Raw genomic sequence first — 25,120 nt, forward strand, 5'->3', positions numbered from 1 at the left:
CCTGCTAGAATTCCACCCTGTGCACATATATACATACATACACACGCGTCTTCAATATTTGTAAATATTTACACACAATTCTCACAGTTCCCCCGAGAGGTAGGTTAGGCTGAGGACAATCACAGTGAGTTTCACAGGAGAGTCAGGACTTGAACTGGAGTTTCCCCAATCTCAGCTGTCCAGAGAGTAAAAAGTGTTGCAGCAGCTCGCAGAGCGGAGGAAAAGGACTTTGGGTGATTGAAACCTTGTTCCCTCTTCTAAGATCGTATGGGACAACCGGGGTGGGAGCCCAACAGGCCACCTGGCAGGGAGCATGTGTGTGAACGCCAGCCCTGTGGGGTGGCAGCGCTTGCAGGACTGGCTCAGTCCCTCAGCTTCCCACACTATGCTACACCCCAGGGGCCCATGGTGCAGTGCCATCAAGACACGCCGTTTCATGCTTTTTATCCCTTCGAGTGCAAAGAGAGAAAGGTTTTTCATCCTGATATGGTGTCACTTGTTCTTTTCTCCCACCTAAATCCTTCCCATACACTTTAATAAGACAGCCTTGGCTTAAGAGCAGAGAAGGCCTGCAGGTTAGCCTCATTAAAACTGACTATCTAGCACCTGGAGGGCTCCAGGCCTTGTTTACAAGACAGGTGGTCTTCAATATTGCAAATACAGATCCTGCCTTTAACTCCTGTGTGGCAGTACAGGACTCTATGAGCTTCTAACATAGGAAAGGTGAGTAGTGCGCCAGGAAAGGGAGGAGCCTTAGAATGAATGTGGGTTTCTGTTAAAGGATGGAAAATAGGTTTTCCTGGCATGGAGGGACAGCTGTTTCTATTAAGCTTGTCCTCTACAGCTAGCATTTCCACCTAGTAAAGCACATGAAACAAAAAAGGCAACAGTCACTCTTTTGGCTGATAGTTAAATTTTGCAGAAGATTCTCCACGGCTAGCGTACTAAGAATAGTCCACTTATGTCTGTTTACACTGGGTTTTTATTGGGTTTCTCTCTGCATTCAAAAAGGAGATGAAATCTGTGTCAGAAGAGAAAAGAACATGGCAGTAGAAGCAGCTAGGAATCAAGGGAGACTGAAGCGGGAAGGAAACCAGGAGCAGAAGTCAGCGTAAAGACTTTCAATCATACACCTTCAGTATGTAAAGGCAGTCAGCCTTACTACTCACCAAAAGAATCACACATGTCTGCAGTGTGGTGCTTCAGACAGAAAATACACCCTACCAATCACCAAAGACGACACAAAGGTGAGGAATCATTCACATGATTGGAGTATGAAAAGAGCTTCTGTCAGGGGTGGTCAAACTCGCATAACATAAGAGCCACACAGAATAAGTGGCAGATGTTTGAAAGCCGCAAAATATGAACATCAGATGTTTGAGAGAAGGCAGGCAGGCAATAGATTGGGGGCGGAAGCAGAGGTGGAAAGAAAGCAACTTTAAATGCATTTTGCAAGCCACTGGCTTGGCTTGGAGAAGTGATTTAAAGAGAAATGCCTTTTCCAAGTTGGCTGATGGAGCAGTAGGGGCTTCAAGAGCCACACAATGTCTGAAAGAGCCACATGTGGCTCCTGAGCCATAGTCTGGCCACCCCTGGCTTCAGTCACAGAAAAACCTTGCTGTTTACCAAAGGAGTCACACAGGAGAGAACCCATATACCTGCAGTGTGGAAAGGGCTGTAGCTGCAAGAGAGGCCTCGCTACTCACCAAAGGATTTCACTGTGGGGAGAAACCGTATAAATGCTTTTGAGTGTGTAAAAAGCTTCAGTTACAGAGGAAAAATTTTCTGTGCATCAAAGAATTAATTGTGGGGAAAACCAATATAAATACTTTGAATGTGCAAGAGCGTCCTGTTCACCATAAAATACACACAATAAGGACAATACAACAGAGTCATGCATATAACCACAAGTAGAAAAGCAGTTTTCAGACATTCAGGAAAAGACTGCAGTGCTGGTGTCAAACAACTTCTACTGAGCCACTTGGTGGGAAGGGCGGGATATAAATCATAAATAAACTAAACTAAACTACTAAAACCCCTCTACAACTAGCTAGCGTTGACACATCCATAAACCAGCCACCCTCATTCCCCACATCTAATTCCCAGCAACATGTTTACAGAAGGTAGACTGTAGTCCTGCACACATGACTAGTATGCACAACTAGTACACAAATCTTTGAAAGTGAAGGGCAGAACTTGCTGTTGGTCGGTCAGTACCACACTTCCTTGCAGTCCTTTCATAGAATGAGCTCAATATCAGCACTGTCCAAAATTATTTCAGCTGTAAATGAAGGGGAAAAGGAGATCAGAGCCTGGTCAGAATCTGCCACACTCCCTTTGCTCACCCAGCAGGCCTAGTCATAGGAGCCTCTGTCTGTAGCAGCTACTGCCTCTGAGAGGTGCCACAGCGGGAGATCATGTTCTCTCTGCCTATCTGGACACTATTTCCTCTGAATGTGTAGGAATTCTTATGGCAGAAAAAAGGCATAAACAGTTACTGTAATACTGCAACGTTCTCATTTGCATGTTGAGAAAAAACTGTAACAGGGCTTTCCCACTAATGGATGGTCATATGCGATATGCCAGGGGTGGCCAGATTGTAGTTTGGGAGCCAAGCATGGCTCTTTCACACAAGCATGGCTCTTTCACAAGCCCTCACTCTCTCCCATCTGCCAACTTGGAAAAGGCAAATCACTTCTGAGCCCAGACACAACTGGTGGCTTGGATAAAGCATTTTAAAGTTAAAGCTGCTTTCTTTCCACCTCTCCCTATCTATTTTCCTGTTTTGTGGCTCTCAAACATCTGACATTTATTTTATGTGGCTCTTAGCATTAAGCAAGTTTGGCCACCCCTGCCATATGCATATGCCATAGGAGACTGGCCAAGAGTCCCTTCTCAGGCACCCTCTGCAAGACAGGGTCTGCAGCAGAAGTAACCCCCACACAAAAGATGATGATATTGGATTTATATCCCGCCCTATCCTCTGAATCTCAGAGTCTCAAAGCAGTCACAATCTCCTTTATCTTCCTCCCCACCCCCAAAACAGACACCTGTGAGGTGGGTGGGGCTGAGAGCTCTTGCAGCAGCTGCCTTTTCAAGGACAGCCTCTGCCAGAGCTATGGCTGACCCAAGGCCATTCCAGCAGCTGCAAGTGGAAGAGTGGGGAATCAAACCCAGTTTTTCCAGGTAAGAGTCCATGCACTTTAACCACTACACCAAACTGGCTGAGAAGATACTGCCAGGATAGAGCAGTAAAGTGTGTGGGGAGGGAGAGACACACACTAGGTATGCTGCCCTAGGCCGCTTGGTGGAAGGGTAGGATACAAATATAAAGATGAAGGTACCCTATGGAACAGCGTTAAAAACTACTGAAGTCATAGCTATATAAAGTTCTTTGAAAACACGCATGAAAACGCTTGAAAAAGTCTGTATTTGCAGGCTATTCTGTCCACCCTTCCAAGATGAATTCCTGGACTTTACCCAACTGCTGTCCCAGGACACACATAAACAGGCAGCTGCCTATGAGAAGTCCACCCTGCCACCACTCCGCCGGTCTCCAAATATTTACCTTTCTGCTGCTAGTAGCGGAGGACACCGAATCTGTGGAAAAAAATGGAAGAGATCACAAATGAATGAACTCCTGCTTCGTCTTGGGGAGGGTCTATGGAAGATGGCAGTCACGAAAGAAAACCATCTGGTGGGGGGAGACCAACTTCATTCTAGTTCCAACAAAGGAACATAGAATTTAGTTGTACACCATGCGCAGGCTTAGCACGGTGTGGTAAAGCGAGTGTCATAGCAGAATCAGTTACCAGAACACAGCGAAAAGGATTCTGCTCTGTTTTATCACAACCCTCTGCCCAGGAGAGCAAGACAGTATACTCCCCTGCCTCCAGCACTGCACAGCATTGTTCTGCAAGGTTAAGCTGGGGGACAGTAACAGGCCCAATGTCAGCCAGGGAGCCTTGCAGCTGCAGGACTCCACCACCCTAGGAATGTGAAGGCCGGGAAAAAAAACCAAAAAAATTCGGGGAGGAGACGTCCCGTCCCCCCCCCCCCCGTTTTTTTCCTTAAGCCTTTTTTGCTTTTTTTCTGAAAAACTGAAAAAGATTATGGAACATTTTATTTTAACATGATGAATAAAATGTTTTAAGACAAGGTGTTCAAATATTTTCCAAATCATTTCTAAAAAACATGTATTGTATCAGATTATTCTAATTTCTGTGCACTGAGGACAAGCAAGTCGTGCCCATTCATTGAAACTTAGTCCTACACTCCCTTCTATACACTTCCCCCCTCTTCAATTCTTTTTATGAGAATGAGTTTATTTTTATTTAATACTGTGGAGAGGAAATATGAGTAATTATTACTTCTGGATTTTTAAAAATTGTTTTGTAGAGGTTTTTTTGTCTGTTCCACATAAACTAGTAAACAGTTCAGGAGACTGCTGCTCCATTTGTTACAATTTCAAATAAATATTATTTAAAAAGTAAATTCTGTTTGTAATAATTGTTTGGATACACTATATTTTTAATATGCTAGTTGTGATAATTTTTAATATGCTAGTTGTGATAATTTCATGCCACGTAAATTTCATTGCCCATAGTCATAGTTTATGTTCCTAAAGTAACAGAATGAGTTTCAATCTGCACAAGAAAAAAGAAGTGCTAATGTTACAATTTTTTTTTCCAATTTTTCTGAAAATTTCCGTTTTTTCCAGAGGGAAAGATGGATAAAAACGGGAGGGGGGGGTGTCCAAGCGTCAAAATTTCCAGAAATTTTACATCTCTACTCCACTCCAGGTCTCCCTGGTTCTGGTCTAACTCTAACTATTACAGCATCCAGTCCTCCTCGTTCTACAGCACTGTTGCTGGTTCTTCTCCTTCTGCTGGTACTTTAGAGGATCTGTATCTTTTTTGGACTTCACTTTTATACTAAAAAAGTCAGCATTCCAACATGCCTGTATTTTTATGCAAACCATTCTGAAACAAAAACATAATATATATTGGCAGTAGTTTGAACCTCTCTCTCATGGTTTGCTGCCTTGTCGTGGCGAGAGGGTTTGCGCGGTTCAATGAGGCTGTGGGCTATGACATGTAGGGCCACCCAAGATGGACAGGCCACAGCTGAGAATCCAGACTAAATGTGATCCACTGGAGAAGGAAATGGCAAACCACTCCAGTATCCTTGCCAAGAAAACCCCATGGACAGAAACAAAAGGCTAAAAGATATGGCACTGGAAGATGAGCCCCTCAGGTCAGAAGGTGCCCAATATGCTACTGGGGAAAAGTGTTCCAAGAACCCACAGAAAGAGTGAAGCCGCTGGGTCAAAGTTGAAAGGACGCTCAGCTGTGGATGTGTCTAATGGTGAAAGAACAGTCCAATGCTGCAAAGAACAATACTGCATCGGAACATGGAATGTAAGATCTATGAATAAAAACGGATAAAAGGAAGTACTTCTTCACCCAAAGGGTGATTAACATGTGGAATTCACTGCCACAGGAGGTGGTGGCGGCCACAAGTATAGCCACCTTCAAGAGGGGTTTAGATAAAAATATGGAGCACAGGTCCATCAGTGGCTATTAGCCACAGTGCATGTGTGTATATAAAATTTTTTGCCACTGTGTGACACAGAGTGTTGGACTGGATGGGCCGTTGGCCTGATCCAACATGGCTTCTCTTATGTTCTTATGAATCAAGGTAAGTTAGATGTGGTCAAACAAGAGATGGCAAGACTGAACATTAACATCTTGGGAATCAGTGAACTAAAATAGACAGGAATGGGTGAATTTAACTCAGAGATCACTACATCTGTAACTGTGGGCAAGAGTCCCGTAGAAGAAATGGTGTGGCCTTTATAGTTAACAAAAGAGTGAGAAAGGCAGTAATGGGATACAATCTCAAAAATGACAGAATGATCTCGGTCCGTATCCAAGGCAAACCATTCAATATCACAGTAATACAAGTCTATGCCCCAACCACTGATGCAGAAGAGGCTGAAGTGGACCAGTTCTATAAAGATCTACAACACCTTCTAGAATTAATACCAAAAAAAAGATGTCCTCCTCATCATAGGGGACTGGAATGCCAAAGAAGGAAGTCAAAAGGTGACCGAACAACTGACAAGTTTGGCCTTGGAGAACAAAATGAAGCCGAGCAAAGGCTAATAAGAGTTTTGTCAAGAGAACATAGCGAACACCCTCTTCCAACAACCTAAAAGGCAACTCTACACGTGGACATCACCTGATGGGCAACACAGAAATCAGATTATATACTCTGCAGTCAAAGATGAAGAAGCTCCTTACAGGCAGCAAAAACAAGACCTGGAGCTGACTGCGGCTCAGATCATGAGCTACTCATCACAAAATTCAGGCTTAAACTGAAGAAAACTGGGGAAAGCATTAGGCCATTCAGGTTTGACCTTGATCACATCCCTTATGAATATACAGTGAAGGTAAAGAATAGGTTGAAGGAACTAGAGCTGACAGACAGAGTGCCAGAAGAACTATGGATGGAGGTTCGAGACATTGTACAGAAGGCAGCAATCAGCACCATCCCAAAGAAAAAGAAATACAAGAAAGCAAAGTGGCTGTCTGATGAGGCTTCACAAATAGCTGAGGAAAGAAGGAAAGCAAAAGGCAAAGGTGAAAAGGAAAGATTCACCCAACTGAATGCGGATTTCCAGAAAATAGCAAGGAGAGAGAAGGAGGCCTTCCTGAAGGAACAATGCAAATCAAAAGAGGAAAAAAATAGAATGGGAAGGACAAGAGATCTATTCAAGAAAATTGGAGAAATCAAGGGAATGTTTCGTGCAAAGATGGCCATAATAAAGGACAAAAATCGTAGGGACCTAACAGAAGCAGAAGAGATCAGGAAGAGGTGGCAAGAATACACAGAAGAATTATACAAGAAGGATCTCAATGTCCCGGACAAACATTCTTGAGCCAGACATCCTGGAGAGTGAAGTCAAATGGGCTTTAGAAAGCATTACTAACAAAGCGAGCAGAGATGATGGTATCCCAGTTGAGCTATTCAAAGTACTAAAAGATGATGCTGTTACAGTGATGCACACATTATGTCAACCAATTTGGAAAACACAACAGTGGCCACATGGTTGGAAAAGATCGGTTTATATTCCAATCCCAAAGAAGGGTAACGCCATGTTCAAACTATTGCACCATTGCACTCATTTCACATGCCAGCAAGGTCATGTTAAAGATCCTACAAGCTAGGCTTCAGCAGTATGTCTATCAGGAACTACCAGAAGTTCAAGCTGGGTTTCAGAGAGTTAGAGAAACTAGAGATCAAATTGCCAACATTCGATGGATTATGGAGAAAACATGGGAGTATCAGAAAAAGTCTATTTCTGCTTCATTGACTACGCTAAAGCCTTTGATTGTGTGGATCACAACTAACTGTGGCAAGTCCTTAAAGAGATGGGAGTACCAGACCACCTCACATGTCTCCTGAGAAACCTGTATAAGGGTCAAGAAGCAACTGTCAGAACGGGATATGGAACAAATGATTGGTTTAGAATAGGAAAAGGAGTTCGACAAGGATGTATATTGTCACCCTGCTTATTTAATTTATATGCAGAGTACATCATGCGGAATGCTGGCCTGGAAGAAGCACAAGCCAGAATTAAGATTGCTGGGAAAAACATCAACTTCAGATATGCAGATGACACTACTCTAATGGCAGAAGATGCGGAGGACCTAAAGAACCTCTTGTTGAGTGTGAAAGAAGAGAGCACAAAAGTAGGCTTGAAACTCAACATAAAAAAACTAAGAGAATTGCATCTGGCCCCATCAAACCTTGGCAAATAGAAGGGGAAAACATGGAAGTAGTGACAGGCTTCACATTTCCGGGATCTAAGATCACTGCAGATGGTGACTGTAGCCATGAAATTAAAAGACATTTGCTCCTTGGGAGGACAGCTATGGCAAACCTGAGCAGTATAATAAAAAGTAGAGACATCACCCTGCCAACAAAAGTACGTATAGTTAAAGCGATGGTATTCCCAGTAGTAATGTATGGCTGTGAGAGCTGGACCATAAGGAAGGCCAAGCGCAGAAGAACAGATGCTTTTGAGATGTGGTGCTGGAGAAGACTCTTGAGAGTTCCTTGGACTGCAAAAAGATCAAATCAGTCAGTCCTAAGGGAAATCAACCCAGACTGTTCCCTGGAAGGTCAGATGCTGAAGCTGAAGCTCAAATACTTTGGCCACCAAATGAGAAGGGAGCACTCCCTGGAGAAGATCCTGATGCTAGGAAAGACAGAAGGCAAAAGAAGAAGGGGACGGCAAAAGATGAGATGGCTTGACAGCATTACCGATGTAACAAACACAAATTTGAGCAGACTTCAGAGGATGGTGGAAGACAGGAGGGCCTGGCATGACTTTCTCCATGGGGTCGCAAAGAGTCAGACTCGACTGTGCGACTGAACAACAACCAAGTTTGCACCTGTGCAGAGTATGAAGCAAATTACTCAACAAGGCAGATTTTAATGGGACCACACACACCCAAACTCCCTGAAGCTGGCTCTTGTTGACCATCAGTGGGACACTAGGTGGAAATGAATCCCTGCTTTCCAACCTCATCTGACTTCAGTCAGGCCCCCCAGAGATCCCACCTTTCTCCCCGCCCAACAAGAGCACTTTTTCAGCCAGAGATACATGCAGGGATGTTTCAATACCTTCAAATTCTTTCATGGCCCTCTCCAGAATCGCGCTGGTATTAGTGATGGTCAAGACTTTCCGGCGTAGTACAGGAAGAAAACCCGATGGATTATTTAACTTCACCAGCTTCCTGCTCCTGAAAAGGCAAATAGAGAATAATCCTCCAAACCACCAAATCAAAAATCTCAAGGCAATAAAAAGAAATGAAGAAAAGGAAATGAACTCTAGAAACGTGGGGGGGGGGGGGGGGGAGAGAGAGTTTGCATGACAAAACTCATCAGTGAATAAACATTCCCAGGGCAAGGTCTCAAGCCCCTGCATAAGAAAGCTAAAGCAAACACTGGAGGAAATTTAAAATTGTAGATGATCTTCAAAGCTCCTCGAATTCAGCATTTTCAGCCACTGGACAAAAACCTGCCCAAAAGCTCCCAGGCAGCATCACATCCTTAGTCACCTGCTCTCTAGTCTGCTGCAGCACTGACTGGCCTACTGCCCTAACTAAGTCTCTGATGTCCATTCCCAGTTGAGGAAAAGCACATACTTACTCCACAACTCTGCATGCTTCGGCGGGGAGGGCAGGATATCAAATAAAACAAAATACAATTCAAAGCGCAGCTAAACACAAGTCTAGAAAGCGTAGTCACTAGTTGTCAAATAACTGTTTCTGGTATATTACGCGCTTCCTGTTTCTGGTATGTCATATGCTAGTCATTTAAAGTTCCGCCTCATTAAGTGCAAGAAGTTTGGCCTTCTCCAAAGGTAACTAGCACATTTTAGGAAAGCAACCTTATTGTCTCAGCCCGGCCTCCCCCCACCAGACTATAGGGAAAACCCACTAAATGCTACAAACACATTTCATTGCATAAGGAGAAAAAGGAAAGTTGGCTTACCTCTTCAATAGGCTGCCAGCATTCTGGGTGAGAAGGGAAAAAAAAAGTTGTTCAGTTTCTGCTCTTTGGGATTCCCCTCAGACAGGAGTGAAATTCTAGCAGGAGCTCCACTGCATATTAGGCCACACCCCCTGATGTAGCTAATCCTCCAAAAGCTTACAAGACTCTTTTTTGTAAGCTCCAGGAGGACTGACTACATCAGGGATGTGTGGCCTAATATGCAAAGTAGCTCCTGCTAGAATTCCACCCCTGCCCTCAGATCCAGGATATTGATCGTCTCGTCCCCTTGCACCCGGGCACATGTACGTATCTTACAAAATGTCTACATAGGCATCTCAACTTAAAACGGTTGATGAGTAGGGCAGAGGGAACGATCCTTCTCTGACCAAGCCCCTGGAGAGCTGCTGCCTGTCAGAGCAGACTATACAGGGCTCAGCACATCAATGGTCTGTCTGAGAAAAAGGCAGCTTCATGCTTCCATAAGAAGAGAACCGGCCAATCGTCTCACCTTCAAGAGCTGATTGGCAGGCATCTCCTTCTTCTTCTCCACTTCCTGGATAAGACCCTCCAGGGAGGCGAGCCTCTGGTAGAGTCGATCCATACGCTGGTCCCTCTTCCTCTCCATCTGCTTCTCAGTCTGTTTCATCTGGGTCAGCGTAAGATCCTCTTGTCTCTTTAGAAACAGCCACAGGTCTTGGAACCTGACTGCCATATTCTGCCTCTCTCTTGCAATCTGCTTCTGCAATGAGAAAACGGATGAAAAGATGGTGAGAGTTCAGCAACACAAAAGCCCAGTTCGCATTACAGCAAATGCATGTACAATTCGCACGCAGGGCACAACTGGTCTTTACAGGTGTGTTCAGTCATTTGAATGCTACAGTCAATGCATTTATAAATTGCACAACTGGAGCTGCACATTAAATGAAGACCAGCACCGAGATAAATGTGCAATGTGAATGCTATTGGCAGTTTGTTGCAAACCGATGTGCGCATGTAACGTACACGTGTGTGCATTCCCCATTACAAATCAATGCGCACACATAACTTGCAACATGTGTGCCTTCACTGTAACTTCAGAAGTGGCATGCAAACAGTCATCAGCATATCAGAACAGATTGTACTGGCCTGGTGCTGTAATAAACTATCAGCATATCAAGATACACGGTAGCAAAGCTTTTTTTGTAGCAGGAACTCCTTTGCATATTAGGCCACACACCCTGGTGTAGTCAATCCTCCAAGAGCTTACAGCTCTTCTTACAAGGCCTACTGCCAGTTTGGTGTAGTGGTTAAGTGTGTGGACTCTTATCTGGGAGAACCGGGTTGGATTCCCCACTCCTCCACTTGCACCTGCTGGAATGGCCTTGGGTCAGCCATAGCTCTGGCAGAGGTTGTCCTTGAAAGGGCAGCTGCTGTGAGAGCCCTCTCCAGCCCCACCCACCTCACAGGGTGTCTGTTGTGGGGGGGGGGGAAGGTAAAGGAGATTGTGAACCGCTCTGAGACTCTTTGGAGTGGAGGGCGGGATATAAATCCAATATCTTCATCTTCTACTGTAAGCTCTTGGAGAACTGGCTACATCAGGGGTGTGTGGCTTAATATGCAAAGGAGTTCCTGCTACAAAATAGTCCTGTACATTAGTGCATTCCAAGGCCAAATTATGGAAGACACTGGAATTCGACGGCTCAAAGGTGAATTGTTTTAAGCTCGCCTTCAAAACCAAAATGGTTTGGGGCTGCAGTGCTGAGCGAGAGGGTGTTCTTTTTGTCCCCACATAATCTTATTTCCTTGATTTCCACCCCACCACCAGGATTTGGTTCCCAGTAGGCAAAAGACACACCATCTTTTATTGTATTGTTATTTGTTATATTGTTTTAACACCGTGTATTAGAATATATATTATTGGCTTATTACTATTATTATTCATTGAATGTTATGAATCATTGAATCCCCGATACTGCAGGACTCTGGGCACACACCACCAACAAGTTGTCGTCTAAGGAATGCAACGCTCTTCTCTCCCAGGGACAAAACAGAGGAGTCGATCCCATCAGCACATTGGTCCCAGACCACTCAAGGCCTTATAGGTCAATACAAGTTTGGTCTAGTGGTTAAGTGCACGAACTCTTATCTGGGAGAACCAGGTTTGATTTCCTATTCTTCCACATGCACCTGCTGATGTGACCTTGGGTCAGCCACAAATTCTCTCAAGGCTGTTCTACTCAAGAGCAGTTCTGGGAGAGCTCTCTCAGCCCCACCAACCTCACAGGGTGTCTGTTGTGAGGAAAGGAAGGGAAAGGAGATTTGTAAGCCACTCTGAAACTCCTTTGGGTAGCAAAGGGTGGGGTATAAAACCAATATCCTCTTCTACCAAAATCTTGGACTTGATTCAGTATTCCACTGGGAGCCAGCATACCTGGCACACAGGATGTATACGTGCCATCCTTAACGCTCCTGTCAGGACTTATGCGTCTGCATTTTGGACCAGCTGAAGCTTCAGGATCAGTCGCAAGGGCAGGCCAGCATAGAACGAGTGATAGTAACCTAACCTGCACGGATTACCATGGCCAGGTTGGGATGCAACAGAAAAGCGGCCAACTGCTGATCTTGGTGTAGATGAAAGAACACCAGCTTGACAATATGAGCGACCTGGGCCTCCACAGTAAGGGAAGGGCCCAAGATCATTCCCAGATTTCACCGGTGTCAGTGGCGCTCCATCAAGAGCTGGTAATCTATGCCCCAGTTCCAAAATGCCTCCCCCCCAAGCCATTGAACCTTCATTGGATTCAGCTTCAGCCAACTGTTTTAACCATCCAACCATGGCTTCCAAACTCACAGCCAAACTATGCAGGATGGCATCCAGATGACCATCCAATAAGAGATGCAGCTGGGTGTCATCAGTGTATTGATGACACCTAGGCCTGAAGCTCCTCACCAGCTGGGTGAGGGGACACATACAGATGTTAAAGATCATAATTGACTGCCCAACACTGCTGCAATATCTAATAAACACTAGCAGCACCATCTCCATCCCACAGCCAGGACAGAAGCCAGACTGGAATAGATTCAACACTGATGTCTCATCCAGGAAACCCTGGAGCAGTTCAGCTACTACCCTCTCAATTATCTTACCCAGAAATGATAAATTTGATACTAGGCAGATTTAAAGGATCCAGAGTTGGTTTTTTAAAGAGCAGTATGACCACGGCCTCCTTGAGGCCCTCTGGATAAGCCCCAGTGTCCAGGGACAAGTTGACAATATCCATACTGGACCCCATATCCTCACATGACCAGCCACGAGGGGCACAGGTCAAGGACGCACGCGGTCAGTCTGACAGCACCCAGGATCAGCAGCAGAGAGCAAGTTGAAGGTGTCAAAAACTGAATCCAAAGGCAGCCAAGGGGCATCCAGTTCACTTACTATGTCAACACTGGCAGACAGGTCACAGCACAGCGACAGAACTTTATCTGAGAAAAAGTTCAAAAAGGCCTCACAGCTAATAGCCAAATTCCGACTATTTGGATTCCCTTTTGTAAGCGGCATCAGAGACCAAATCACCCTAAACAATTGTGCTGGGTGTGAGCTAACAGATGCAATAAAAGTGGAGAGGAATGCCGCCTTTGCTGCTTTCACTGCCAGCTCATAGGCAGTCCTCTCATAGGAACAGACCTCCCCAGCTTCGGGAGGAACTGGGGTTCCAGTCACAGAAGACGTGTACCCTGGCTTCGCCTTTAACATTGCATGGAGAGACGTTCTATACTCAGCTGTGCAGGAAGCTTCCACCAGATTCCCAAGAGACCCAAAACCCCTCTCCTGAACAACTGATGGATGAGCAAAACACATCAAAGAATGGACTCTCAGGCAGTGTTCCATCAAAGAACAGACTCTCAGGCATGAGTTAGTGTGAGGTAGCTCATAGTTTAGCCTCCAGATCACACACTTTTGTCTTAGCTCAGGGAAAATGGCCCCAGAGCAAGCTAATTTATGCAGTAGCTCACAACTCCAATGTCAGTAGCTCACAAAGTAGGATTTTTGCTTCACAAGACTCCACGGCTTAGAGGGAGTATTGCTCTCAGGGAGGGAGATCTACCTCGTGGATCAGTTCATACACAGAACATTTCCAGCATTTATTCAGATTCTTTGCTTCATATTAACAGTGATACTTACAAGGGCTAATGTCCCCTTGTCTCGTGTGGATAAGTAATTCTCCATCATCTCGTCTTTCAGTTTCTCCCATGACTTCACAGAAGATGAAAGCCAGTCCTCGAGGAAAAACAAGTTCATGTCAAAGATAGTTTTGAGGGTTACAAATGGGGAAGGGGGGGACTTACAGTTTAAGGATGGGTGAGGAGCATGCAGCTCACTCAGCCCTACGTAGGTCAGCAGAACACAGAGAATGGGGATAGATTCAGGTGGGCAGCCGTGTTGGCGTGAAGCAGCTGAACAAAGTTTCAAATCCAGTGGCACCTTTAAGACCAACACCTCTAATTCTGGGTATGAAAACGGATACCCAGCATTTAACTTGTCAGTCTTAAAGGGGCCACTAGACTCAAACTTTGCTCTATTGATTCAGACCAACATGGCAACACACCTGGGATCCTTAAAAGTCTTTTAGCAAGCCTGTCCCGCCAAAAGATCCACTTAAGATGTGAAAGGGACAGACATCTATTGAGGCACAACATCCTTAAGGCAGGGAACTCTAGGCCAGGGGTGGCCAGACTGCAGCTTGGGAGCCACATGTGGCTCTTTCATAAACGTTGTGTGGCTCTTGAAGCTCCCACTGCCCTGTCAGCTGACTTGGAGAAGGCATTTGTCTCTTTAAATCGTTTTGCCAAGCCAGCTGGCAGCTTGGAGTATGCATTTAAAGTTAAAGTTGCTTTCTTTCCATCTTTCCACCTCTTCCTCCCCCCCCCCCCATTTATTTGCCTTCCTTCCTCCCTTGCAGCTTTCAAACATCTGAAATTCATGTATTGTGGCTCTCAAACCTTTGACATTTATTCTATGTGGCTCTTAAGTTAAGCAAGTTTGGCCACCCTGCTCTAGGCCATACGTCACAAACTATGGCTCTGATATCCCATAGGGTCCATTTCATTAGCTACACAAAAAACAGAACATAGAACAAATCTTCGTCTGGGGATTTTTTTTTTTTAAAGAACTGGGAGGAAATCAAAGCTTAGAGCTGGTTACTTACTTTGCCCCTCCTCCCCAATCTATACAATGTCCTGGTTTTTCTTCAGGATTGGCAATCTGAAGTGTAGGTAGGTCCCTTACGCCCCAGTCGTGAAATTATTTTCAAAAGAATCCCAAGAACTTGTTCCGCAGGGGCAAGCAAGGGATTACCGATTCCCAGAACCTTCCCAGAAATCCTGTTCATAGGATGATTTTGGGAGGATGTCATCACTAATTAAAGCTCTTACAAGTCTGCGCTGTGGCCAGGGGTGTGGAACTCCTTCCAAACAACTCAGCCCTTTCACACAAAGGCTGCCCGAGGTTTCTGGCCCAGGATTGGGTGCTTTTCATAAGTTTACACACAAACTTTTGAGTTGTAGGTTCCCCAGTGAGATCTGCTGTGAAAAGCTGCAGTTCACAGCAACAGGGACATTAAACAGCAAGCCACCCTAGCCATGGTGCATAGCTAATTCTCTTGTTTCAAAGTACTCACCCTTTATCCCCAGCCCCCAAGTAAAGGGTTCATACCTTGAACTCTTTGGCAACCTCTTCCGCTGGAACTATGTCATGATCTTGGTGCTCCTTTGTGCATGAGGTGCAGAGGAGGGTTGCACAACTGTTGCAGAAGAGTTTCAGGGGATCATGATGCCTCTCACAGTCCACCTCTTCCAGGTTGCTCAGAAGTCTGCTTATGTAACTGAAGCCGCCCACATTGTAGTTTGGCTTCAGGTCCTCTGGGCAAAAACTCCTTTTACAGAGTGGGCACAAGGTGCTTGTGGGAGATTTGTCCAATGACTGCATAATGCAATTGCGACAAAAGTTGTGCACACAAGCCGGAGTCATTGGTTCCACAAAACACTCCAAGCAGATGGGGCAAGTCGTTTCCTCCCAAAACCTCTTTCTGGGGCTCCCGGAAGCCATGAGGCCTTCCTTTTATTTCCTTCTGGGATTGCTGGCAAGAGAAAGGTCTCAGTTTAGGCAGAGAAAATATCACTTCAGGGAGGATCTGTGGGTTAGCAGAAGAACATGTGCTCTACATGCACAAGGTCTCCAGTTCAATCCCTGACATCCCCGCTCAAAAGGCTCAGGTTGCAGGTGAGGTGAAAGTGAGACTCTGGAGAGACACAACCAATCTCACAGGCAATACCAACCAGGCCAGATCGAGAGTGTGATCCACAGAAGGCACCTTCATGTGTTCACCTAAAGTGGGGTGAGCTTTATTAGCAGGGAGAGCTCTTCAAAATCCATGGCTTCCTAACTAATCACAGTCAGAACTGCAAGGTGGCCACAGTGGGGTGGGATGGGGGTGCCTGTTATGTCACTGGAGACCAGTGTTCCCTCTAAAAAGCTGCGTTAGTGTGAGCTAGCTCACAGATGTTTATCCTCCAGCTCACACATTTTTGTCTTAGCTCAGGAAGGATGACCCCAGAGCACACTAATTTATGCAGTAGCTCACAAAGTAGCATTTTTGCTCACAAGACTCTGCAACTTAGAGGGAACATGGCTGGAGACCTGTACAAACCAGTACAATCTGACTCAGCTCAGAAAAGGCATATGGATTCAGCAAAAGCTAAAACAGTCATGAGGAATACACACTTCGTCCATGCTCAGGGTCACATGTTTCCAGAGTGGAGAACTAGAAGCAGATTAAGTCTAAGGTCCATTTCAAAAAATGAGGGAAAGGGCGAGATTGTTTAGACACCTAGGAAGTCCAGGGCCAATGAGCTTTTAAACTGGGATCTTTCCAGCTCACGTCAGGCTCTCAACTATGATGCTCTATTAGCCTCCTGGGATCTTGGCCCCGCTAACACAGCCAAAAGGAATTGCATAAATACCTTAAGGATAAGGATAACACACCTATATAGCATGAAGAAAATATTCTAACGTGGCAGTCAAGGAGCATGAGGGCAAACAGACTGGTGAAAAAACCTCTGTCTAAATGAGAAGCAACGGGGAGAGTGTGAAAACGGGAGCAGCTATATGATTAAAAGGGTGGTTCCCCCCATCTTTATTACAGCCCACAAGTCATTCAGAAGCAGAGTAAAACAAAATATATATACAATTAATTACTACATAAAACTTCTCAGTATATCACTTGCCTGAAAATACTTATAATTAGAATCTGAGTATATTATGCACTGTAGATTAGCTCCAGGCCTCGGATTCAGCAGGAGCTCACAGGAGCACAGCTCCTGAACCTTTCTGAGGGTTCCCCTCCTTCTCCCCACCTTGTCCATTGAATAGTAGGCACAGCTGTATAACAATCCCTGGATGAGCTTCACCACCTATTTTTCTAGAAGGCAACCCCTGATTAGCTCACATTTTCATTGTAGAACATAAGCACCATAGAAACTTTGTTTGGTCAAGTCCTGCCAATAAAATAGTTGAAATTAATTTTCTGCTTGGAGAGCATATTCTTATCAGCCATCAGAAGTTCCAGTAAACCAAAGTGGGAAAAAACATATGAACCAGTTTTTCACACCCAGCAAGAACAAGATCTACAATTGGATGGAATGTTTTTGTATCTTCCTGACAGAAGCGTAGCAGTAGCACGTTAAATCCAGCCAGCATAAACACATCATGATTTATTTGAACTGTTAATAGAGTAATAGCGTGCATATTAATGTGGGATCTTTAGAAATAAAGGAGAGCACACACTATGGTCTTTAGCCAATGTCTCTTGAAAATCAATATTCTTCATACAGTCATTAACCACTATAATAGCTTTACTGAACCTGGTGGATTTTAAAAGGGAGAGGAAAAGACCAAAAGTAATCAATTTCTCATCTACTGAGTTCAGCCAAGTTGGCATAAAGGGATCATTAATTAGACTGTGAAGAAAATAAACATGTTTATTGAAAGCCCACTCCCCAAAACCAGATCTTTGTCCCATCAGCAACATAATTTTCCAAAATGAAAGGGAAGTACTGCCACAGCCTTCGTTAGAATAAATAGGTTTCGCTGGTCCTTTGCCGGATCAACTAGACTCAGCTTAGAAACCCTACTGTCAGGAACCTTACAAAATTCACTATTGTCTTTAAGCAAAACCTCTTTATCTTTTGTTAAATGTACTTCGTACACAGAAATTAAGGCCACTGCTGGGCCTTTATTATGCTCAAAAGGAGAGCAGCTCCATGTTTCCTCACCCCAGGAGATCAGTGAGGTACACCTAGGATTGCCAATCTCCAGGTAGGGGCAGGGGATCCCCTGGTTTGGAGGCCCTTCCCCCCCCCCCCCCCCGCTTTCATGGTCATCAGAAAGCAGGGGGGGGGGAGATATCTGCTGGGCACATAGGATATAATGGAGAATTGATCTGCGGGTGTCTGAGGCTCTGTTTTTTTGAGATAGAGGCACCAAATCCACAGCATAGCATCCAACGCCTCTCCTCAAAGGACCCTCCTTTCAAAAAGATTGGACTGGGTGTCCAATTCTATGAGTCCCAACAGAAGATGCCCCTATCGTTCATTATTTTCACTAGAGGAAAGGCATTTAAAAGATGTACAGTCCGTTTAAATGTGATGACCAGAACTCCCTTTGGAGTTCAATTATGCTTGAAACGCCCTTGCTCCCGGCTGCACCCCCAAAGTCCCCAGGTATTTTTTGCATTGGACTTGGCAACCCTAGATACACCCATCTCCCAAGGGGCGGCCTACCACCACCGGCTTCATTAACAACGCCCGGGTTCCTAAAGCAGAGCCAGCCCCACCTTCCCTCCTTCTCCTTGGAGACACTCTCGTTGCATCTGCAGGGACACAAACCGTTCCTTCCATCCATGGAGGGTGCCTGGCTCCCCACAACCCCTCCGTCTTCTGCGACTGACCCCATACTTCCCCACGCCACCCACGGCAGACATTTTGTCATTCCCGCGGAGGCCATTTTATGGTGACGCCCTCTCTCCTGGCTCAGTTCCCCCAAGTGGCCCCCAGGGCTGCCCCCAGGGCAGATCTTTTCCAGCTAAGTCTCCCTCTGCTCGACGACTCCGGCTTGGCGAAACAAATCGCCGTTTTGTTAACTCTATTTTTGAGTTTAGCATGACGAAGCCCTGATAAACTCAGAAGTTTCCCCACCGCTGGGCGATATTTTAAATAAGACAAACAAATCCCGTTGACTGCTTTTGATTTTCCTCCATATATGGTTTCCCCACTACGGGGCTGCATCTTAAAGGAGACAAAGAAAGGGAAAACCTTATTGATTACTTTTGATTCCACCCCCACGGGAAACTTGGGCTGAAGCAATAGAACGAAGTTCGAATTCAGCAGCACCTTTAAGACCAGCAAAATTCTATTCAAGGTATGAGATTTCGGGTGCAGGCACATGTCTTCAGATAAATTAACTGCCACTGAATTCAAACAGACAGATAGATGAAACAAAGTTCCTAAAAAAAACCTGCATATAATTTTTTGTCGCTCAGCCTTGAGTCGCAGAACCACAGTTATAGAGAAGTATAAATCAAAAGGGAGAAGGGGAAAAAGCACGGCCAACAAAGCACAAGAGTACATGATGCCACAGAGATGTCATCGGTCCAAAGGCGGAAAGTGCCCACCTAGCCAGTTCAACAGGGCAGGTTACTTACGCAACTCTCTTCGGAGGACGGCCAAAGAAGCCCCTTCGTGGCTACGGCAGAATAGAAAGAAAGACGATCGTTCGCCTGCTGCGATTAGAACGGAGAGCGAAAAGGAACGAACCGGGACTTCAAAGAGGCGGCTACAACGTCACCGTCCAATCCCGCAACAGCCACTCAAACGGCACCGGGCGAAAAGAAAGCGAGAAAGAACTCTACCAGCCCCTGTGGGGGCGGAGCCAAACTTTGAACAGCCAATGGGTGAGTCCCAACATTCCAATCGATGAATGAATTCATCAATCAATCAAACTAGTTCAAATCGAAACCGAGAACTTGCTGAGCGCACGTGAGCATTTAGAAATACCTGTATTCGTTTTGGTGCAAAGCGGCCAAATTGTAGATGTTACTCTAGAAGGGGGAAGCCCAATCCTACACGTTTTTACTTGGGAGTAAATCCTTTAATATCTGCTGGACTGCTTTCACATAAGCTCGCACAGGATCCTTCTTTTAACTTTCATTGCGATTCGGCAATTGGTGGATAAAAACCTGCTAAAAATCAGGCTACTGCTGCAGCGCTGAGTAATATCATAGATTCAGGTCGCGGAGTTGGTCTGAAGCAATAGCACAAAGTTTGCCTCTACTCTAATGGCACCTTTAAGACCAATTAAGTTTAATTCTTTCCTGTGCAAGAACATTTCTTCAGATACGAGTAATATTATGATACTTTGTTGTCTGGTTTTGAAGTTAAGCAAGAAGGGCGGATTGTTAAGTAAATGCGCAACAGGCGCGGCGTTAAATTGGGGGGGGGGGGCGTGTATCTGCACATCCTGAACGCAAAGAGCCAAGATTTCTGGCTGGAATGAAGATCCTCCCTCCCCTGCAAAAGCGACCAGTGAGAACTCTCTCTACTCTTCAAACTTCTAAGATCCTTACTTATAGAAAGACCGCAGTTTGGAGTGGAGATGGAGGATCTCTTGCTGGGTGAAGGCGAAGTGAGGGAATAAGTCTCTAAAGCAGAGAAAAGCATTCAGAAAACTCCTCGGCAAACAGGGCCGGATCTAGCAGGGGGCAGAGCGGGAAATTTGCGGCGGACACTGATGAGAGCGGGGCCACCGGATTCGAAAGTCCAATTCAAGAAATATCTGGGGACTTTGGGGATGGAGCCAGGAGCAAGGCTGTGACAAGCATAATCGAATTCCAAAGAGAGTTCTGGCCATCACATTTAAATGGACAGCACACCTTTTAAATGCCTTCCCTCCACTGGAAATAATGGATAGGGGCACCTTCTTTGGGGGGCTCATAGAATTGGACCCCCTGGTCCAATCCTTTTGAAACTTGGAGGGTGTTTTGAGGAGAGGCACCGAATGCTATGCTGCAAATTTGGTGCCTCTAACAAAAAACAGCCCCCCCCCTCCGAGCCCCACAGAGCAGTTCTTTATTATACTTTATGGGAATCAGTTTTCATAGGGAATAATGGAGTGCCCAGCAGACATTTCCCTCCCCTCCCCCTGCTTTCTGATGACCCTGAAGCGGGGGGAGGGCCTCCAAACCGGGGGATCCCATGCCCCCACCTGGGGATTAGCAACCCTAGTTTTCAGTTGTGCTTCTGCGATGAATGAACTGGAAGAGTTGGAATCCGTTTCAGGGACTGAAAAATTAGGGAGCCAATTCCTAAAATCCCCAGGCTGAAGTGTTCCTGGCTCAAGGGCACGATATAATCTGTAAGGGGAGAATTTACAATGGGTGGAGTGTGCTTTCTCCCGGTCTCCTGTGAGAGGAGGTTTGGGGCTATACACATGGGACATTCTAGGGCAGGTTTGGGTGCTGCCTGGCACTGCCCAGAAACAGACCTTTTCAAGAGAACATAAAGACTTTGTCTTTCCTCTCCACCTTGAGCTCAAAGGGTTGGGCTGGCAGGTCAGGCAGGGGGGTTATTTGCTTGTTTTCTTGTGATTTGCCTCCCCCTCCCTTTTGGTTGTGGAGAGAGATAGTGTTTGTGTTCTGCCTGCATGGAGATTTTCCTCCATGTGCAAAAACATCACTTTGCCTTCTACAAACCCCACTAAGCTCTCAATGGTATTCAAAGATAGAGTGCCACAGAATATGGAGGGTCCCATTTACAGACATGGACTTACAGCCCGCTTCTATCCACCTGACCAGCCTCTAGTCAGAACACCAGGGGCTTGCCAGAGAACTGAGCCGTGGCCAAGAAAATGACACCGTTTTTTACTGTTTGTGGCAGTTACATAACCTTTTCCCCACCAATGTGTGGGACTATTCTGGCCAGTGAAAATTGTGTGAGTCACAGGGTCTGACATCTGACTTAGACTCAACATTTGGGAACTGATGGTATTGATCATAGTAATAAGCAAGGGCTAAGAAATTGTACAGGACTTCTTTGCAATGGTCTTTGTGCTTCTTCTTTTCCCTTCCCTACAATTGTGTAGAATGGATCATGGAGAAAAAGAAAAGATAGGTGGAAGAGCAGTTCCTTTACATCTTGTGGGTGTGATTTGCCCTCTTTTGGGGAAAGGAGCTGGGTGTTTTTCTGCCTACTGTGGGGGTGGGGGAAAATAAATAAAAGAAGAGGGAGGCAGCAAAAAACCCCAGCAACCCCACCCCCACTGGTCTGTGGAAAAATTGTCTTCCACAAAACCAGTCCCTGGTGCCAAAAAGGTTGCAGACCACTGACATAAATTATTGTTCTCTGGGGTCATCCTTCCTGAGCTAAGACAAAAATGTGAGAGCTGGAGGCTAAAAATCTGTGAGCTAGCTCACGTTAACTCAGCTTAGAGGGAACACTGCTTGGAATGCGTAAAGAGCTTCAGACAGAGAAAAAAACCTTACTTCACAGCAAGGGTGGGATTCACTCTGGGGAGTAACCATGTAAATGAAGCTAATCTGAATATGCTGTCCTTTCTGATATCCCTGTATTAGAAACATCCTATAAGCGTCCTGATTAGATTGTGGGGAAAGTTCGTGAAACTGGTGGAAAAATCAAACAAAACAGAAGTGATTACAGGGAGACAAGGAAGTGTTTGAATAGCTTATCTGTCAAGAGCCAAAATGTAATTAGGGGTAGTGTTTCTTTATGCTTTTCATAAATACCTGTTTTATTAGATCAGAGTTAAAGGTAGTCCCCTGTGCAAGCGCCAGTCGTTTTCGACTCTGGGGTGACATTGCTTTCACTAAGTTTTCACAGCAGACTTTTTACGGGGTGGTTTGCCATTACCTTCCCCGGTCATCTACACTTTCCCCCCAGCAAGATCAGTTACATTAGACTAATGTAATGTAAAGGAGAGCCAGTTTGGGTAGTGGTTAAGTTTGCGGACTCTTATCTGGGAGAACCGGGTTTGATTCCCCACTCCTCCACTTGCACCTGCTAGCATGGCCTTAGGTCAGCCACAGCTCTGGCAGAGGTTGTCCTTGAAAGGGCAGCTGCTGTGAGAGCCCTCTCCAGCCCCACCCACCTCACAGGGTGTCTGTTGTGGGGGAGGAAGGTAAAGGAGATTGTGAGCCACTCTGAGACTCTTCAAAGTGGAGGGCTGGATATAAATCCAATATCTTCTTCTTCACAGATGCTCAATAGGGTTTAGGTCTGGAGACATGTTTGGCCAGTCCATCACCTTTACCCTCAGCTTCTTTAGCAAGGCAGTGGTCGTTTTGGAGGTGGATTTGGGGTCGTTATCATGTTGGAATACTGCCTGCAGCCCAGTCTCCGAAGGGAGCGGATCATGCTCTGCTTCAGTATGTCATAGTACATGTTGGCATTCATGGTTCCCTCAATGAACTGTAGCTCCCCAGTGCTAGCAGCACTCATGCATCCCCAGACCATAACATTCCCACCACCATGTTTGGCTGTAGGCAAGACACACTTGTCTTTGTACTCCTCACCTGGTTGCTGCCACGCACGCTTGACACCATCTGAACCAAATAAGTTTATCTTGGTCTCATTGGACCACAGGACATGGTTCCAGAAATCCATGTCCTTAGTCTGCTTGTCTGTAGCAAACCGTTTGTGGGCTTTCTTGTGCATCATCTTTAGAAGAGGCTTCCTTCTGGGATGGCAGTCCTGCAGACCAGTTTGATGCAGTGTGCAGCGTATGGTCTGAGCACTGAGAGGCTGACCCCTCACCCCTTCAACCTCAGTAGCAATGCTGGCAGCACTCATACGTCTATTTCCCAAAACCAACCTCTGGATATGACGCTGAGCACGGGCACTCAACGTTTTTGGTCGACCATGGCGAGGCCTGTTCTGAGTGGAAACTGTCCTGTTAAACCGCTGTATGGTCTTGATCACCGTGCTGCAGCTCAGTTTCAGGGTCTTGGCAATCTTCTTATAGCCTAGGCCATCTTTATGTAGATCAACAATTCGTTTTTTCAGATCCTCAGAGAGTTCATTGCCATGAGGTGCCATGTGGAACTTCCAGTGACCAGTATGGGGGAGTGAGAGCGATAACCTGCTCCCCTTCACACCTGATACCTTGTACCACTAACGAGTCACATGACACCAGGGAGGGAAAACGGCTACTTGGACCCCATTTGGACATTATCACTTAGGGGTGTACTCACTTTTGTTGCCAGCAGTTTAGACATTAATGGCTGTGTGTTGAGTAATTTTGAGGGGACAGCACATTTACACTGTTATACAAGCTGTAGACTCGCTACTTTATATTGTAGCCAAGTGTCATTTCTTCAGTGTTGTCACATGAAAAGATATACTTACATGTTTACAAAATGTGAGGGGGTGTACTCACTTCTGTGACATACTGTATACCTTATGGCTAATAGTCACGATGGATCTCTGCTCCACAGGTTTCTCCAATCCCCTCTCGAAGCTGGTTAGGCTTGTAGCCACCACAACTGCCTTCTCTTCTTCTTATCTTAAGTAGGGGTGGTTGGCAGCAGGAGAGGCAGCCAGTCTTCCCGCCTATGAAGGCTGCTGCTTACTTCCCAAGGTGGGATGCTGCCAGAAGGGAAGAAGCAGCCAGTGTGTTAAAGGGAGGGAGAGATACTTTTCTCTGTACCCTTCCTCTTGGAATTGGGGCCTAACAATGAAGTGAGGAAACTAAGACTGGGGGGTAGAAATTTCAGATGCCGCCCCCACCTTCCTATTCTGGCTTTTTTGCCCTCTGTCCTTTACTGGAGAAAGTGGAGAAAATTAGAGGGAAAGCTGAAGCAGGATGAGGTGAAATAAAAAGAGCAGGAAAGAAATGCCACAGAACCTGTGTAGACCACTCACAACTTGCATTTATTTTATCCATGTTTTGTCAACACCTTTTCCATTTTGCCTCTCTTGTTCAGTCCTCCAAGTTGATAACAACACATTTAAAAACCAAAACTCTAGAATACATCAATGCAAAATCTTAAAAGAGCAACAAATACTCCCTCACACAGCTGTATCGATTTCTTCCCATCCTTCCAAAGCATTTGGCATCCAATACTCCCTGTAAGCTGTGGAGTCTTGTGAGCAAAAATTCTACTTTGTGAGCTACTGGCATTAAAGCTGTGAGCTATTGCATAAATTAGTTTGCTCTGGGGCCATTTTTCCTGAGCCAAGACAAAAATCTGTGAGCCAGAGGCTAAAAAACCTGAGAGCTAGCTCACATTAAGCTTAGAGGGAACACTGTTGGCATCCATGTCCATGATTGTGATGATATTCTGAATGTGGCGATGAGTTTATTAGAGCTTTACAGAGGTTTCTAGAAACTTGAGACACCTTTAAGACAACCGACAATGTTTATTTCTAGATGTAAGCTATACCTAGAATTAAGTTTTGCTGGCCTTAAAGGTTCCTCTGGAGTCAAAACTTAGAAATGCTTGGAATC

At 45.5% G+C, this 25,120-nt stretch overlaps 1 protein-coding gene across 1 annotated transcript in view; it reads right to left on the reverse strand.

The window, feature by feature from the left end:
* Positions 1-964: 964 nt before the first annotated feature.
* LOC132572250 (zinc finger protein RFP-like) overlaps positions 965-25,120 on the reverse strand; it is a 42,957-nt gene continuing 18,801 nt past the window's right edge. Inside the window, exons 2-8 of the mRNA XM_060239126.1 lie at positions 15,260-15,683; positions 13,730-13,825; positions 10,076-10,306; positions 9,568-9,590; positions 8,695-8,813; positions 3,569-3,600; positions 965-2,281 (exon numbers count right to left, since the gene is read on the reverse strand). Coding sequence (XP_060095109.1) covers positions 2,273-2,281; positions 3,569-3,600; positions 8,695-8,813; positions 9,568-9,590; positions 10,076-10,306; positions 13,730-13,825; positions 15,260-15,652 — 903 coding nt within the window. The 5' untranslated portion in view covers positions 15,653-15,683 and the 3' untranslated portion in view covers positions 965-2,272. The remainder of the gene's footprint in view (positions 2,282-3,568; positions 3,601-8,694; positions 8,814-9,567; positions 9,591-10,075; positions 10,307-13,729; positions 13,826-15,259; positions 15,684-25,120) is intronic.

This window comes from Heteronotia binoei, chromosome 5, assembly GCF_032191835.1.
Source record: "Heteronotia binoei isolate CCM8104 ecotype False Entrance Well chromosome 5, APGP_CSIRO_Hbin_v1, whole genome shotgun sequence".
In the NCBI taxonomy this organism is placed as follows: Eukaryota; Metazoa; Chordata; class Lepidosauria; order Squamata; family Gekkonidae; genus Heteronotia; species Heteronotia binoei.